We start from the raw sequence: 15,710 nt of genomic DNA, 5'->3' as shown, positions 1-15,710 counted from the left end.
TTTGGAGGCGTGATGAGTCCTGAGGTGGGGAGTGTTTTGGTTCCCACAACTCTGCGGTGTCATGTCCTGCTCTTGAGCCTATGACCTTGACGGCAGCTTTTAAATGCACGTATTAGAGACTAAAGGCCGCTGTTGATGTTGTTTGTCTGGGAGGGATGATGTTGTGACCAGAGTTTTGGAGGGGTGGGGTGTCATCACTGTGGCAATGCTGTGCTGTGGTTTTGTGGGTGTGTGGTGAAGAGAGGCCTCATTCCACCACAGCCACGTTTGGGTCATTTGGATTTTGCAGCTCTTCTGGAGGTGGCAGGTGTCCCCTTCCATCACATTTTCTGTTTCCCTATCATGTTGCAAAATTTCTAAAGCTCTCTATGTTCCAGCTCTTTTCCAGTGGAGATGGGAAGGCAGTTCTTGTGATTTAGGGGTGCTTCCCATAGTCCCCAAGGTCTTGTGTTAGTTCATCCATAACTGTTGAGGAATAAGGAGAAGCAGACATGACGAGCAGTTTATGGAACTGCAGACATTGACTTTTCAGAAAAAGAGGGTGGACCTTCTTACTCTCTAGTGGAATCTGAATGGAAATCATAATATCAGTTTTGCCTGACACAGCATGAAGGGTGATGATGTGGGGAGTGTTTTCCTTCCCACTCCTCTGCAGTGTCATGTTTTACTCTTGAGGTCATGTCCTTCTGACCATAGCTGTAGCTTTAAAGTGAGAGCTGGTATTTGGGAGGATTGGCATGGAAGCTGTGTGTCAAGGAAACCAGAATATACAATAAAATCCTAGAATGAGTAGGAGTGTCATCAGTGAGGTCATTTTGAGTAGCTCTGTGGTTTGGTTTGGTTTGGTTTGGTTTGGTTTGGTTTATGGGTGTGATGTGAAGGGGGGTGATTCCATCACAGGAATTTCAGCTTAGTCTGGCCTTTGCAGCAGTGCTGCATGTGATGGGCTGTCCCTTTCATCACATTCATTCCTCCTTTAAAGTGTATTTGAGCCTAAAATCTGGTGTTGATGGTGTGTTTCAAAGGGGACTGAAGACATCACCAAGATTTGGAGAAGTGAGGTGTCATCAGTGAGGTCAGCCTGTACAAGTCATGGTTTTGTGTTTGTGGGTGTGATATGAAGAGTGGCCCCAAACTATGCCAGGTCTTTCAGGCTGCTCTGGTCTCTGCATATGTGCCAGGTGTGAGCACCTCGACTCTGTTCCATGTGGGCTGTGGGAGAATTGCTTCCTCAGCAAGTTGGCAGATGATGGAGTGGCTGAGGCACCACTTGGTAATTCCACCAGGCAGAGGGATGTGGAAGCTAACTGTTCAAGAAATCTCCTGCATTTCAAGAGCAGAAAATGTGAAGCTCTGCATCTGGAAAGGAATAGCACTGGGCCCCTGGTCATGCTGTGGACTGAGAGTCTGGAAAGCGCCTCGTGGAGGACAAAGAGACCACAAGGTTGAGTTGGAGCTTTACTTCAAAGGATGTCAGCTGTGTCCGAGACAGATTTCAGAAAACTGTTGCCCTGAAGTTGGGAGAGATGGCCCTTCCTGTCTTTAGATCTCTAGTGAGATCTCTTGTGGAGTGGTGTGGCCAGTTCTGGCCTCCACAGGTGAAGAACAACAATAAGGGAAGTGAATGAATACCAGTTCAGAGACAAGAATTCTTCAGTGTGTTTGGATGCTCACAGAGTGTAAGACAGAATGGGGTCCCTCTACCTGGAGGGCTGAACTGGCTGTAGTCCTGCAAATCCTGTTCCTTCTGGGCCTGCTTGAGCAGAGAGGATGGAAGCATTTTCTCTTCAGAGTTCCCACTCAAGTGGGTGATGCTCTTGTTCCTCTGTTTGCTGGGATGATGTAAGAATCCAGCTGGAAAGAGTGTTTCAAGTGTGTGCTGGCATAGAGTGACTTTGCCAGAGTGACCAGGAGAGAATTGTGTCCGAGCATTTTTTTGTATCAGGTGGTGGGCTTGTGTCATTTTCTGGAAGGTCCCCCCTACTCTCCAGTTTCCCATGTTGGCATTGGTTGTTACTGGTGGGGACATATTTGCTAAGAAATTATCTTTGCTCTTTTCCCATCTGACATAATGTTTGAGTCATGGAATTGTGCAGGGTGAGGATGTGAGACCATTGGAATTCCAAAAGAAAAGGAAGCAACTCAGATTCAGATACAAGAAACATTTATTGCAGTAAAAGAATTCTGAGAAAAAGGAAATTGAAGAAATCAGGTGTGAGGTACAAGTGAGGTAAGCATCAGCCAAGGTGCTTTGGTTGCAGGAGCTGTTTCCAGAGCCCTGAGCTGGTGGTGTCAGGAGTGGTGCTGAGGGTCCTTAGCAGATGTAGCCGCCCCTTCTGCCATAGCCACAGCCCAGGCCTCCCAGCCCATAGCCAAGGCCAAAGCCAAATCCCCCAGAGATGGGCTGTCCCTGGGCATTGAGTTCAGTGCCCACGGCAGCCGAGGAGGTGGATCCGACGACGGTGCTCTGGGGGAAGGAGGTCATGATGGGTCCTGGCAGGGTGACCAGCACAGGGGAAGGGTTGATGATGACGCGGGAGTCCTGGCATTGCAGGGCACAGGGCTCGTTGCAGCTGTTGGCCAGCGGGGTGGGTCCGCAGGGTCGGCAGAGGCTGTTGCAGGCCATGGGTGTGGTGTGGAGGGTCCCTGGAAGAGAGAGGGTGGTGAGGCAGGGCAGGGGTGTGGGGATGTGAGGGGTGGTGATGCAGGAGGGTGAGGGAGTGTGGAGGCTGTTGTGGGGCTGTGGGGAGGCGTGAGGGCTGCTGAGGCTGGGGCTGAGTGTGCTGGAAGAGAGGGGTCGGGGTGCAGGAGCAGGAGGGTCAGGGGCTTGAGACTCACCTTGCTGTCAGCAGGAGAAGAAGGTGTGAGGAGAAGTGTGTGAGGGAGAGAGGCTCTGGGCTGGCTTTTATGCTGGTTCTGGAGGGGCGGGACAGCGTGGTCCAATGGCCTTGGGGCAATTTGCAAGCCATATTTCCTGGCTGGCTCAGAGTGTCGTGTCCTGTGGTGGTGAGTGTTTTTCATCGCACAACTCTGCAGTGTCATGTCCTTCTTTTGATTCTGTGTCCATCTGACCTTGGCAGCAGCTTTTAAAATAAATGTATTAGAGACCAAAGGTTGTTTTTTGTGGAGGGATGTGGACGTGACCAGAGCTTTGGACAGTGGAGTGTCATTGCTTAAGTCACCCCATGGCCCATGTGTGCTGTGGTTTTTGAGTGTGTTTTTGGAGTGCTCATTCTCCTCCTGCCCTTTCAGGCTCATCTGGGCTTTGCAGCTGTTCTGGGGTTGACAGGTTTCCCTTCCATCGCATTCTCTCTCTCTCTCTCTTTACATTGCTTACATTCTAAACCTGTCTACATGCCAGGCCTTTCCCACTGGAGATGGGAAAACAGTCCCTGTGATGCCTCCCCTGCTGTCCAATGCCTTGTGTTGGTTCATCCATAGCGCTTGTCTCAGCTGGGGCCAGCAAGGTCAGGCTGTGGGGTGTCATTGCTGGGCTCTGAGTGGAAAGCAGAAAGGAAAACGGGTGAAAGAAGAGAAAAAGACATGAGGAGTAGTTGAAGGAATTCCAGACATTCATTTTTCAGAAAAAGCCGGTTTACCTTGTTCCACTCTAGATGTACCTGAACAGAAATTGTAAAATCGGTTTTGTCTGGTATAGACTTGCAAGTCATGATGAGGGGAGTGTTTTCAGAAAATAATGTTGAGCTAGTTTCTCTGTGGAGGAATCTGGATGGAAATCATAATAGGAATTTGGTTTGCCAGAGCCTTACAGGTCATGATGTGGGGATTGTCTTCCACCGCACACCTGTGCAGTGTCATGTCCTGCTCTTGAGGCCGTGTCCATCTGACCATAGCGGAAGTTTTGAAGTGAGAGTTGGTATTTGGGCGGGTTTCTTTGGAGGGTGCATGTCAGAGAAAACAGAATAAACAACTAATGCCTAGGAAAAAATATGGGAGTCATCAGTGTGGTCATTTTGTGGTACTAGTGTTGTTTAGTTTGTGGGTGTGGTGTGAAGAGGGGCCCAATTTCATGGCAGCTGTGTCAGAATGGTCTGGGCTCTGCATCTGTTCCAGGTGTGAGCACCTGGACTCTTCCATTCTGTATCAGCAGTGGAGAGTTGCCCCTTCAGCAAGTCGGCAGGATGGTGGAGTGGCTAAGGCACCACTTGGCTGTTCCACCATTTAGAAGGACCTGGAGACTGAAGGTTAAAGGTATTCCCCAGAAAATCAAACGTGGGGACCCTGAAGTTCTGCATCTGTACAGGAATTGCACTTGGCCCCCTATCATGTTGCAGGCTGAGTGTTTGGAAAGTGGCTTTTCTGATCAGTACCCAGTGCTGCTGGTGGAGAAGAAAGGGATCACAGGGTTGCAGTGGGGCTTTACTTCAAAGGATGTCACCTATGTCCAGGACAGATGTTTGGAAACTGTTGCCCTGAAGTTGGGTGGAGTGGTCCTTCCTGTCTTTCGAGCACTGGTGAGAGCACATGTGGAGTGGTGTGGACAGTTCTGTCCTCCACAGGTGAAGAATTAGTAGGGGGTTGTGAAGAAAGATCAGTTGAGAGCCACCAGACAGTGCAAGGGCTGGAGAATCTTCCCTTGGGGGATTAGCTGGGAGACTGAGGAGACAAGGCTGGGCAGGAGATTTCTTCAATGTGTGGGAGCCCAGCTGTTCTCAGCACAGCACACGTTAAGGGTAACGGGGCAGGTGCATGAGTGAAAAGAGGCTGAATTCCGTAGGTAAGGTTTTTTCTGTGGGTATGGGTGCTTAGTGCATGTAGGGGATGGTGGGTACCCCTTCCTTGGAGCTCCAAAACTGAACTGGATACAGTCCTGGAAACCTTGCTCTTGCTGGGCCTGCTTGAGCAGAAGGGATGGAAGCATTTCCTCTCCAGAGTTCCTGCCCAAGTGCGTGATGTTATTCCTCTGTTCACTGGGAGGACTCAAGAGTGCTGCTGCAAAGAGAATCGTTCAAGTAGCAGAGGGTGACTTTAGCAGAGCTCTGCCCAGGACAGAATTTTCATGTCCACGCATTTGGGACAGCAGGTGATGGGCTTGTGTCATTTTCTGGAAGTTCCCCCTTCTCTTCTGTTTCCCATGTCAGCATTGGTTGTTACTAGTGGGGACATATTTGCTAAGAAATGTTTTTTGCCACTTTTCCATCCACCATAGTGGATGAATAGTGCACTGTGAAAGGTCAGGATGAGAGAGCATTGGTATTCCAAAAGAAAAGGAAGCAACTCATGTTCTGATACAAGAAACATTTATTGAAGTGAAAGAGTTCTGAGAAAGGATAAGCAGAAGGAATCACTTTTGGAGTGATCGTGGGACGACCATCAGCCAAGGTGCTTTGGTTGCAGGAGCTGTTTCCAGAGCTCCTGAGCTGGTGGTGTCAGGAGTGGTGCTGAGGGTCCTTAGCAGATGTAGCCGCCCCTTCTGCCATAGCCACAGCCCAGGCCTCCCAGCCCATAGCCAAGGCCAAAGCCAAATCCCCCAGAGATGGGCTGTCCCTGGGCATTGAGTTCAGTGCCCACGGCAGCCGAGGAGGTGGATCCGACGGCAGTGCTCTGGGGGAAGGAGGTCATGATGGGTCCTGGCAGGGTGACCAGCACAGGGGAAGGGTTGATGATGACGCGGGAGTCCTGGCATTGCAGGGCACAGGGCTCGTTGCAGCTGTTGGCCAGCGGGGTGGGTCCGCAGGGTCGGCAGAGGCTGTTGCAGGCCATGGGTGTGGTGTGGAGGGTCCCTGGAAGAGAGAGGGGTGAGGCAGGGCAGGGGTGTGGGGATGTGAGGGGTGGTGATGCAGGAGGGTGAGGGAGTGTGGAGGCTGTTGTGGGGCTGTGGGGACGCGTGAGGGCTGCTGAGGCTGGGGCTGAGTGTGCTGGAAGAGAGGGCCGGGGGTGCAGGAGCAGGAGGTCAAGGGCTTGAGACTCACCTTGCTGTCAGCAGGAGAAGAAGGTGTGAGGAGAAGTGTGTGAGGGAGAGAGACTCAGGGCTGCCTTTTATGCTAGTCCTGGAGGGGCGGGACAGCCTCGTCCCGTGTCCTTGGGGCATTTTGGAGGCCTGGTGAGTCCTGAGGTGGGGAGTGTTTTGCTTCCCGCAACTCTGCAGTGTCATGTCGTGCTCTTAAGGCTGTGACCTTGGCAGCAGCTTTTAAATGCAAGTATTAGAGACCAAAGGCTGCTATTGATGTTGTTTGTCTGGGAGGGCTGAAGATATGACCAGAGCTTTGGAGGGGTGGGGTGTCATCATTGTGACAGTTGCTGTGCTGTGGTTTTGTGGGTGTGTGGTGCAGCGGGGCCTCATTCCACCACAACCACATCAGGCTCCTTTTGGCTTTGCAGCTCTTCTGGTGGTGACAGATGTCCCCTTCCATCACATTTTCTGTCTCCCTTCCAGGTTGTGAAATTTCTATAGCTCTCTGTATTCCCAGGCTTTCCCACTGGAGTTGCAAAAGTAATTCCTGTGATTTAGGAATGCATCCTGTATTCGCAAGGTCTTGTGTTGCATTATCCATAGCTGGTGGAGGAAAAGGAGAAGAAGACATATGAGGAGCAGTTTATGGAACTCCAAACATTCACTTTTGAGAAAAAATAATGTTGATCTTGTTGCGTTCTAGAGGAATCTGAATGGAAATCATAATATCAGTTATGTTTGAAAGAGCCTTATGGGTCTTGATGTGGGAATTTTTTTCCATCCTACAACCTTTCAGTGTCATGTCCTGCACTTGAGGTTATGTCCATCAGACCATAGCAGCAGCTTTAAAGTGAGAATTGCTATTTGGGAGGATTGGTATGGAAGATGTGTGTCAGGGAAACCAGAATACACAATAAAAGCCTAGGATAAATATGGATGTCATAAGTGAGGTCATTTTGTGGTACTTGTGTGCTTTGCTTTGTGGGTGTGGTGTGAAGAGGGGCCCAATTTCATCATGGCCATGTCAGGCTGGTCTGGGCTTTGCAGCTGTGCCAGTGCATGCTGAGCTGCCCTTCCCATCACAGTGATTTCCTCCTTAAAAGAAAATTTCTGCCCAGAGTCTGGTCTTGGTGGTGCATGTCAAAGGGGACTGAAGACATGACCAAGATTTAGAGACATGGGGTGTCATCAGTGAGGTTACCCTATGGAACTCATGATTTTGGGTTGTTTGAAGTGAAGATTGGCCCAAAACTATCCCAGGTCAGTTACGCTGCTCTGGGCTCTGCATCTGTGCCTGGTGTGAGCACCTGGACTCTGTTCCATGTGGGCAGTGGGAGAGTTGCCTCCTCTGCAAGTTGACAGATGATGGAATGTCTGAGGCACCACTTGGTAGTTCCACCACCCAGAGGGATCTGGAAGCTAATTGTTCAAGAAATCTCCTGCGATTTAAGTGCAGAAAATGTGAAGTTCTGCATTTAGGCAGAAATAGCACTGGGCCCGTGCTCGTGCCGTGGACTGTGGGTCTGGAAGGTGGCTTGTGCAGAACAAAGAGACCACGAGATTGCAGAGGAGCTTTATTTCAAAGGATGTCACCTGTGTCCAAGTGAGGTTCCTGAAAATTGTTGCCATGAAATGGTGAGAGGGTGACTCTTTCTCTCTTTAGAACCCTGGTGGAATCCCATGTGGAATGGTGTGGACAGTTCTGGCCTCCAGATGTGAAGAAGCAGAATAGAGGCTGAGAACGAAGACCTGTTGAGGGCCACTAGATGTTTAAAGGTCTTGGCTAGAGGAGAGACTGAGAGCGCTGGGACTACCAGGAGACAAGGATGGGCAAGAGGTGTCACAAGTGTGTGTGGATGATCAGCTCAGTGTTCTCAGCACTGCACATGTGAAGGGAAAGGAGGCAGGTGGAGAAGTGAAAATAGATGGAATTCCACGGGTAAAGGAAGCAAGAATTCTTCGGTGTGTTTGGATGCTCACAGAGTGAAAGACACAATGAGGTCCCTCTACCTGGAGGGCCCAACAGGCTGTGGTCCTGGAAATCCTGCTCCTTCCGGGCCTCCTTGAGCAGAGAGGATGGAAGCATTTCCTCTCTCGAGTTCCCACTCAAGTGGGTGATGCTCTTGTTCCTCTGTTTGCTGGGATGATTTAAGAATGCAGCTGGAAAGAGTGTTTCAATTGTGTGCTGGCATAGAGTGACTTTGGCAGAGGAGTGCCCAGGAGAGAATTGCTGTGTTCAAGCCTTTGTTGTATCAGGTGATGGCCTTGTGTCATGTTCTGGGAGATCCCTCCTCTCTCCTGTTTCCCACATCACCGTTGCTTATCACTGGTGGGGACATATTTGCTAACAAATTTTCTTTGCTCCTTTTCCGTCCATCGTAATGGGTGAGTAGTGGCATTGCACAGGGTGAGAATGTGAGGCCAATGAAATTGCAAAAGAAGAGGAAGCAACTCATGTTCTGATACAAGAAAAATTTATTGAAGTGAAAGAATTCTGAGAAAGGATGAGCAGAAGGAATCAGGTGTGAGGTACAAGTGAGGTGACCATCACCGAAGTTGTTTTCGTTGCAGGAGCTGTTTCCAGAGCCCTGAGCTGGTGGTGTCAGGAGTGGTGCTGAGGGTCCTTAGCAGATGTAGCCGCCCCTTCTGCCATAGCCACAGCCCAGGCCTCCCAGCCCATAGCCAAGGCCAAAGCCAAATCCCCCAGAGATGGGCTGTCCCTGGGCATTGAGTTCAGTGCCCACGGCAGCCGAGGAGGTGGATCCGACGACGGTGCTCTGGGGGAAGGAGGTCATGATGGGTCCTGGCAGGGTGACCAGCACAGGGGAAGGGTTGATGATGACGCGGGAGTCCTGGCATTGCAGGGCACAGGGCTCGTTGCAGCTGTTGGCCAGCGGGGTGGGTCCGCAGGGTCGGCAGAGGCTGTTGCAGGCCATGGGTGTGGTGTGGAGGGTCCCTGGAAAAGAGGGGAGTGAGGCAGGGCTGGGGTGTGGGGATGTGAGGGGTGGTGATGCAGGAGGGTGAGGGAGTGTGGAGGCTGTTGTGTGGCTGTGGGGAGGTGTGAGGGCTGCTGAGGCTGGGGCTGAGTGTGCTGGAAAAGAGGGGCCGGGGTGCAGGAGCAGGAGGGTCAGGGGCTTGAGACTCACCTTGTTGTCAGCAGGAGGAGAAGGTGTGAGGAGAAGTGTGTGAGGGAGAGAGGCTCTGGGCCGGCTTTTATGCTGGTTCTGGAGGGGTGGGACACCATAGTTTAATGGCCTTGGGGCAATTTACAAGCCATATTTCCTGGCTGGCTCAGAGTGTCGTGTCCTATGGTGATGAGTGTTTTTCATCACACAACTCTACAGCGTCATGTCCTTCTTTTGATTCTGTGTCCATCTGACCTTGGCAGCAGCTTTTCAATAAATGTATTAGAGAACAAAGGTTGTTTTTTGGGGAGGGATGTGGACATGACCAGAGCTTTGGACAGTGGGGTGTCATTGCTTAAGTCACCCCATGGCCCATGTGTGCTCTGGTTTGTGAGTGTGTTTTTGGAGTGCTCATTCCCCTACTGCCCTTTCAGACTAATCTGGGCTTTGCAGGTCTTCTGGAGTTGACAGGTTTCCCTTCCATCGCATTCTCTCTCTCTCTCTCTTTCCATTGCTTACATTCTAAACCTGTCTACATGCCAGGCCTTTCCCACTGGAGATGGGAAAACAGTCCCTGTGATGCCTCCCCTACTGTCCAATGCCTTGTGTTGGTTCATCCGTAGCGCTCGTCTCAGCTGGGCCCAGCAAGGTCAGGCTGTGGGGTGTCATTGCTGGGCTCTGAGTGAAAACCAGAAAGGAAAACAGGTGAAAGAAGAGAAAATGACATGAGGAGTAGTTGAAGGAATTCCAGACATTCACTTTTCAGAAAAAGCCGGTTTACCTTGTTCCACTCTAGAGATACCTGAACAGAAATTGTAAAATCGGTTTTGTCTGGTATAGACTTGCAAGTCATGATGAGGGGAGTGTTTTCAGAAAATAATGTTGAGCTAGTTTCTCTGTGGAGGAATCTGGATGGAAATCATAATAGGAATTTTGTTTGCCAGAGCCTTGCAGGTCATGATGTGGGGATTGTCTTCCACCGCACACCTGTGCAGTGTCATGTCCTGCTCTTGAGGCCGTGTCCATCTGACCGTAGCGGAAGCTTTGAAGTGAGAGTTGGTATTTGGGAGGATTTGCTTGGAGGGTGCATGTCAGAGAAAACAGAATATACAACTAATGCCTAGAAAAAATATGGGAGTCATCAGTGTGGTCATTTTGTGGTACTAGTGTGGTTTAGTTTGTGGGTGTGATGTGAAGAGGGGCCCAATTTCATGACAGCTGTGTCAGACTGGTTTGGACTCTGCATCTGTGCCAGGTGTGAGCACTTGGACTCTTCCATTCTGTATCAGCAGTGGAGAGTTGCCCCTTCAGCAAGTTGGCAGGTGGTGGAGTGGCTTAAGGCACCACTTGGCTGTTCCACCAGTCAGAAGGACCTGGAGACTGAGGGTTAAAGGAATCCCCCAGAAAATGAACCATGGGGACCCTGAAGTTCTGCATCTGTACAGGAATTGCACTTGGCCCCCTATAATGTTTGTCGGCTGAGTGTTTGGAAAGTGGCTTTTCTGATCAGGACCCAGTGCTGCTGGTGGAGAACAAAGGGATGACAAGGTTGCAGTGGGGCTTTACTTCAAAGGATGTCATCTATGTCCAGGACAGATGTTTGGAAACTGTTGCCCTGAAGTTGGGTGGAGTGGTCCTTCCTGTCTTTCGAGCACTGGTGAGAGCACATGTGGAGTGGTGTGGACAGTTCTGTCCTCCAGAGGTGAAGAATCAGTAGGGGGTTGTGAAGAAAGATCAGTTGAGAGCCACCAGACAGTGCAAGGGCTGGAGAATCTTTCCTTGAGGGATGAGCTCGGAGACTGAGGAGACAAGGCTGGGCAGGAGATTTCATGAATGTGTGGGAGCCCAGCTGTTCTCAGCACGGCACACGTTAAGGGTAACGGGGCAGGTGCACGAGTGAAAAGAGGCTGAATTCCGTAGGTAAGGTTTTTTCTGTGGGTATGGGTGCTTAGTGCGTGTAGGGGATGGTTGGTATCCCTTCGTTGGAGCTCCAAAACTGAACTGGCCATAGTCCTCAAAACCATGTTCATTCTGAGCCTGCTTGAGCAGAAGGGATGGAAGCATTTGCTCTCCAGAGTTCCTGCCCAAGTGCGTGATGTTATTCCTCTGTTCCCTGGGAGGACTCAAGAGTGCTGCTGCAAAGAGAATCGTTCTAGTGGCAGAGGGTGTCTTTGCCAGAGCTCTGCCCAGGACAGAATTTTTATGTTCATGCATTTGGGACAGCAGGTGATGGGCTTGTGTCATTTTCTGGAAGTTTCCCTCTCTCTTCTGTTTCCCATGTCAGCATTGGTTGTTACTAGTGGCGACATATTTGCTAAGAAATGTTCTTTGCTCCTTTCCCATCCAATATAAAGGTTGAGTAGTACACTGTTGTGAGAGCATTGGAATTCCAAAGAAAGAGGAAGCAACACAGATTCTGATACAAGAAACGTTTATTGAAGCGAAAGAATTCTGAGAAAGAAGAAGCTGAAGGAATCAGTGCGGGATGATCGTGGGACGACCATCAGCTAAGGTGCTTTGGTTGCAGGAGCTGTTTCCAGAGCCCTGAGCTGGTGGTGTCAGGAGTGGTGCTGAGGGTCCTTAGCAGATGTAGCCGCCCCTTCTGCCATAGCCACAGCCCAGGCCTCCCAGCCCATAGCCAAGGCCAAAGCCAAATCCCCCAGAGATGGGCTGTCCCTGGGCATTGAGTTCAGTGCCCACGGCAGCCGAGGAGGTGGATCCGACGGCGGTGCTCTGGGGGAAGGAGGTCATGATGGGTCCTGGCAGGGTGACCAGCACAGGGGAAGGGTTGATGATGACGCGGGAGTCCTGGCATTGCAGGGCACAGGGCTCGTTGCAGCTGTTGGCCAGCGGGGTGGGTCCGCAGGGTCGGCAGAGGCTGTTGCAGGCCATGGGTGTGGTGTGGAGGGTCCCTGGAAGAGAGGGGGTGAGGCAGGGCAGGGGTGTGGGGGTGTGAGGGGTGGTGATGCAGGAGGGTGAGGGAGTGTGGTGGCTGTTGTGGGGCTGTGGGGAGGCGTGAGGGCTGCTGAGGCTGTTGCTGAGTGTGCTGGAAGCGAGGGGCCGAGGTGCAGGAGTAGGAGGGTCAGGGGCTTGAGACTCACCTTGTTGTCAGTAGGAGGAGAAGGTGTGAGGAGAAGTGTGTGAGGGAGAGAGGCTCTGGGCTGGCTTTTATGCTGGTTCTGGAGGGGCGGTACTGCTTTGTCCCATGTCCTTGGGGCATTTTGCAGGCCTGGTGATCCCTGAGGTGGGGAGTGTTTTGGTTCCCACAACTCTGCGGTGTCATGTCCTGCTCTTGAGCCTATGACCTTGACGGCAGCTTTTAAATGCACGTATTAGAGACTAAAAGGCTGCTTTTGATGTTGTTTGTCTGGGAGGGATGAAGACGTGACCAGAGTTTTGGAGGGGTGGGGTGTCATCACTGTGGCAGTGCTGTGCTGTGGTTTTGTGACTGTGTGGTGAAGAGAGGCCTCATTCCACCACAGCCACGTTTGGGTCATTTGGATTTTGCAGCTCTTCTGGAGGTGGCAGGTGTCCCCTTCCATCACATTTTCTGTCTCCCTATCATGTTGCAAAATTTCTAAACCTCTCTATATTCCAACTCTTTCCCAGTGGAGATGGGAAGGCAGTTCTTGTGATTTAGGGGTGCTTCCCATAGTCCCCAAGGTCTTGTGTTAGTTCATCCATAACTATTGAGGAATAAGGAGAAGCAGACATGACGAGCAGTTTATGGAACTGCAGACATTGACTTTTCAGAAAAAGAGGGTGGACCTTCTTACTCTCTAGTGGAATCTGAATGGAAATCATAATATCAGTTTTGCCTGACACAGCATGAAGGGTCATGATGTGGGGAGTGTTTTCTTTCCCACTCCTCTGCAGTGTCATGTTTTACTCTTGAGGTCATGTCCTTCTGACCATAGCTGTAGCTTAAAGTGAGAGCTGGTATTTGGGAGGATTGGCATGGAAGCTGTGTGTCAAGGAAACCAGAATATACAATAAAATCCTAGAATGAGTAGGAGTGTCATCAGTGAGGTCATTTTGTGTAGCTCTGTGGTTTGGTTTGGTTTGGTTTGGTTTATGGGTGTGATGTGAAGGGGGGTGATTCCATCACAGGCATTTCAGCTTAGTCTGGCCTTTGCAGCAGTGCTGCACGTGATGGGCTGTCCCTTTCATCACATTCATTCCTCCTTTAAAGTGTATTTGAGCCTAAAATCTGGTGTTGATGGTGTGTTTCAAAGGGGACTGAAGACATCACCAAGATTTGGAGAAGTGAGGTGTCATCAGTGAGGTCAGCCTGTACAAGTCATGGTTTTGTGTTTGTGGGTGTGATATGAAGAGTGGCCCCAAACTATGCCAGGTCTTTCAGGCTGCTCTGGGCTCTGCATCTGTGCCAGGTGTGAGCGCCTCGACTCTGTTCCATGTGGGCTGTGGGAGAGTTGCCTCCTCAGCAAGTTGGCAGATGATGGAGTGGCTGAGGCACCACTTGGTAATTCCACCAGGCAGAGGGATGTGGAAGCTAACTGTTCAAGAAATCTCCTGCATTTCAAGAGCAGAAAATGTGAAGCTCTGCATCTGGAAAGGAATAGCACTGGGCCCCTGGTCATGCTGTGGACTGAGAGTCTGGAAAGCGCCTCGTGGAGGACAAAGAGACCACAAGGTTGAGTTGGAGCTTTACTTCAAAGGATGTCAGCTGTGTCCGTGACAGATTTCAGAAAACTGTTGCCCTGAAGTTGGGAGAGGTGGCCCTTCCTGTCTTTAGATCTCTAGTGAGATCTCTTGTGGAGTGGTGTGGCCAGTTCTGGCCTCCACAGGTGAAGAACAACAATAAGGGAAGTGAATGAATACCAGCTGAGGTCCACCAGATATTTCAGGGTCTTGTAGATCTTTGCTAAAGGAGAGATTGAGAGCGCTGGGACTACCAGGAGACAAGGCTGGGCAGGAGGTGTCACAGGTGTGTGTGGATGATCAGCTCAGTGTTCTCAGCACTGCACATGTGAAGGGAAAGGAAGCACGTGGAGAAGTGAAAATAGATGGAATTCCATGGGCAAAAGAGACAAGAATTCTTCGGTGTGTTTGGATTCTCACAGAGTGTAAGACACAATGGGGTCCCTCTACGTGGAGGACTGAATTGGCTGTTGTCCTGGAAATTCTGCTCCTGCTGGGCCTGCTTGAGCAGGGAGGATGGAAGCATTTAGTCTCCAGAGTTCCCACTCAAGTTCCTCTGTTTGCTGGGATGATTTAAGAATGCAGCTGGAAAGAGTGTTTCAATTGTGTGCTGGCATAGAGTGACTTTGCCAGAGGAGTGCCCAGGACAGAATTGCTGTGTTTAAGTCTTTGTTGTATCCGGTGATGGCCTTGTGTCATGTTCTGGGAGATCCCTCCTCTCTCCTGTTTCCCACATCACCGTTGCTTATCACTGGTGGGGACATATTTGCTAACAAATTTTCTTTGCTCCTTTTCCGTCCATCGTAATGGGTGAGTAGTGGCATTGCACAGGGTGAGGACGGGAGGCCATTGGAATTCCAAAAAGAAAAGGAAGCAACTCATGTTCTGATACAAGACACATTTATTGAATAAAAGAATTTGGAGAAAGAAGAAGCTGAAAGAATCAGGTATGAGGTACAAGTGAGGTAACCATCACCGAAGTTGTTTTGGTTGCAGGAGCTGTTTTCAGAGCCCTGAGCTGGTGGTGTCAGGAGTGGTGCTGAGGGTCCTTAGCAGATGTAGCCGCCCCTTCTGCCATAGCCACAGCCCAGGCCTCCCAGCCCATAGCCAAGGCCAAAGCCAAATCCCCCAGAGATGGGCTGTCCCTGGGCATTGAGTTCAGTGCCCACGGCAGCCGAGGAGGTCATGATGGGTCCTGGCAGGGTGACCAGCACAGGGGAAGGGTTGATGATGACGCGGGAGTCCTGGCATTGCAGGGCACAGGGCTCGTTGCAGCTGTTGGCCAGCGGGGTGGGTCCGCAGGGTCGGCAGAGGCTGTTGCAGGCCATGGGTGTGGTGTGGAGGGTCCCTGGAAGAGAGAGGGGAGTGAGGCAGGGCTGGTCTGTGGGGGTGTGAAGGGTGGTGATGCAGGAGGGTGAGGGAGTGTGGAGGCTGTTGTGGGGCTGTGGGGACGCGTGAGGGCTGCTGAGGCTGGGGCTGAGTGTGCTGGAAGAGAGGGGTCAGGGGTGCAGGAGCAGGAGGTCAGGGGCTTGAGACTCACCTTGCTGTCAGCAGGACAAGAAGGTGTGAGGGAGAGAGGCTGTGGGCTGGCTTTTATGCTCGTTCTGGAGGGGTGGGACGGCGTGGTCCAATGGCCTTGTGGCAATTTGCAAGCCATATTTCCTGGCTGGCTCAGAGTGTCGTGTCCTGTGGTGATGAGTGTTTTTCATCCCACAACTCTGCAGTTTCAAGTCCTTCTTTTGAGTCTGTGTCCATCTGACCTTGGCGGCAGCTTTTAAATAAATGTATTACAGACCAAATGTTGTTTTTTGGGGAGGGATGTGGATGTGACCAGAGCTTTGGACAGTGGGGTGTCATTGCTTAAGTCACCCCATGGCCTATGTGTGCTCTGGTTTGTGAGTGTGTTTTTGAAGTGCTCATTCCCCTACTGCCCTGTCCGGCTCATCTGGGCTTTGCAGCTCTTCTGGGGTTGGCAGGTTTCCCTTCCATCACATTCCCTCTCTCTCTCT

General features: G+C 51.0%; 3 protein-coding genes across 3 annotated transcripts; all 3 read right to left on the bottom strand.

Moving 5' to 3' along the window:
- Positions 1-2,314: 2,314 nt before the first annotated feature.
- On the bottom strand, positions 2,315-5,724 carry LOC130249788 (feather beta keratin-like). Its single transcript, XM_056484857.1, has 2 exons — positions 5,462-5,724; positions 2,315-2,393 (listed from the first exon to the last, which is right to left on the bottom strand). Exons 1-2 carry the CDS (start codon positions 5,722-5,724, stop codon positions 2,315-2,317), a joined length of 342 nt encoding a protein of 113 aa, XP_056340832.1.
- A 2,814-nt stretch (positions 5,725-8,538) lies between these two features.
- Positions 8,539-11,931, bottom strand: LOC130249787 (feather beta keratin-like). The gene is made up of 2 exons (XM_056484855.1): positions 11,669-11,931; positions 8,539-8,617 (listed from the first exon to the last, which is right to left on the bottom strand). The coding sequence occupies exons 1-2, from the start codon at positions 11,929-11,931 to the stop codon at positions 8,539-8,541; spliced, it is 342 nt and encodes a 113-aa protein (XP_056340830.1).
- Positions 11,932-14,750: 2,819 nt separating this feature from the next.
- Positions 14,751-15,029, bottom strand: LOC130249926 (feather keratin-like). Its single transcript, XM_056485096.1, has one exon. The coding sequence runs from the start codon at positions 15,027-15,029 to the stop codon at positions 14,751-14,753; it is 279 nt and encodes a 92-aa protein (XP_056341071.1).
- Positions 15,030-15,710: the final 681 nt, after the last annotated feature.

The sequence above is a fragment of the Oenanthe melanoleuca genome, chromosome 2, assembly GCF_029582105.1.
Source record: "Oenanthe melanoleuca isolate GR-GAL-2019-014 chromosome 2, OMel1.0, whole genome shotgun sequence".
In the NCBI taxonomy this organism is placed as follows: Eukaryota; Metazoa; Chordata; class Aves; order Passeriformes; family Muscicapidae; genus Oenanthe; species Oenanthe melanoleuca.
The sequence above is the reverse complement of the archived record's forward strand: the minus strand, read 5'-3'. Positions and strand labels throughout refer to the sequence as shown.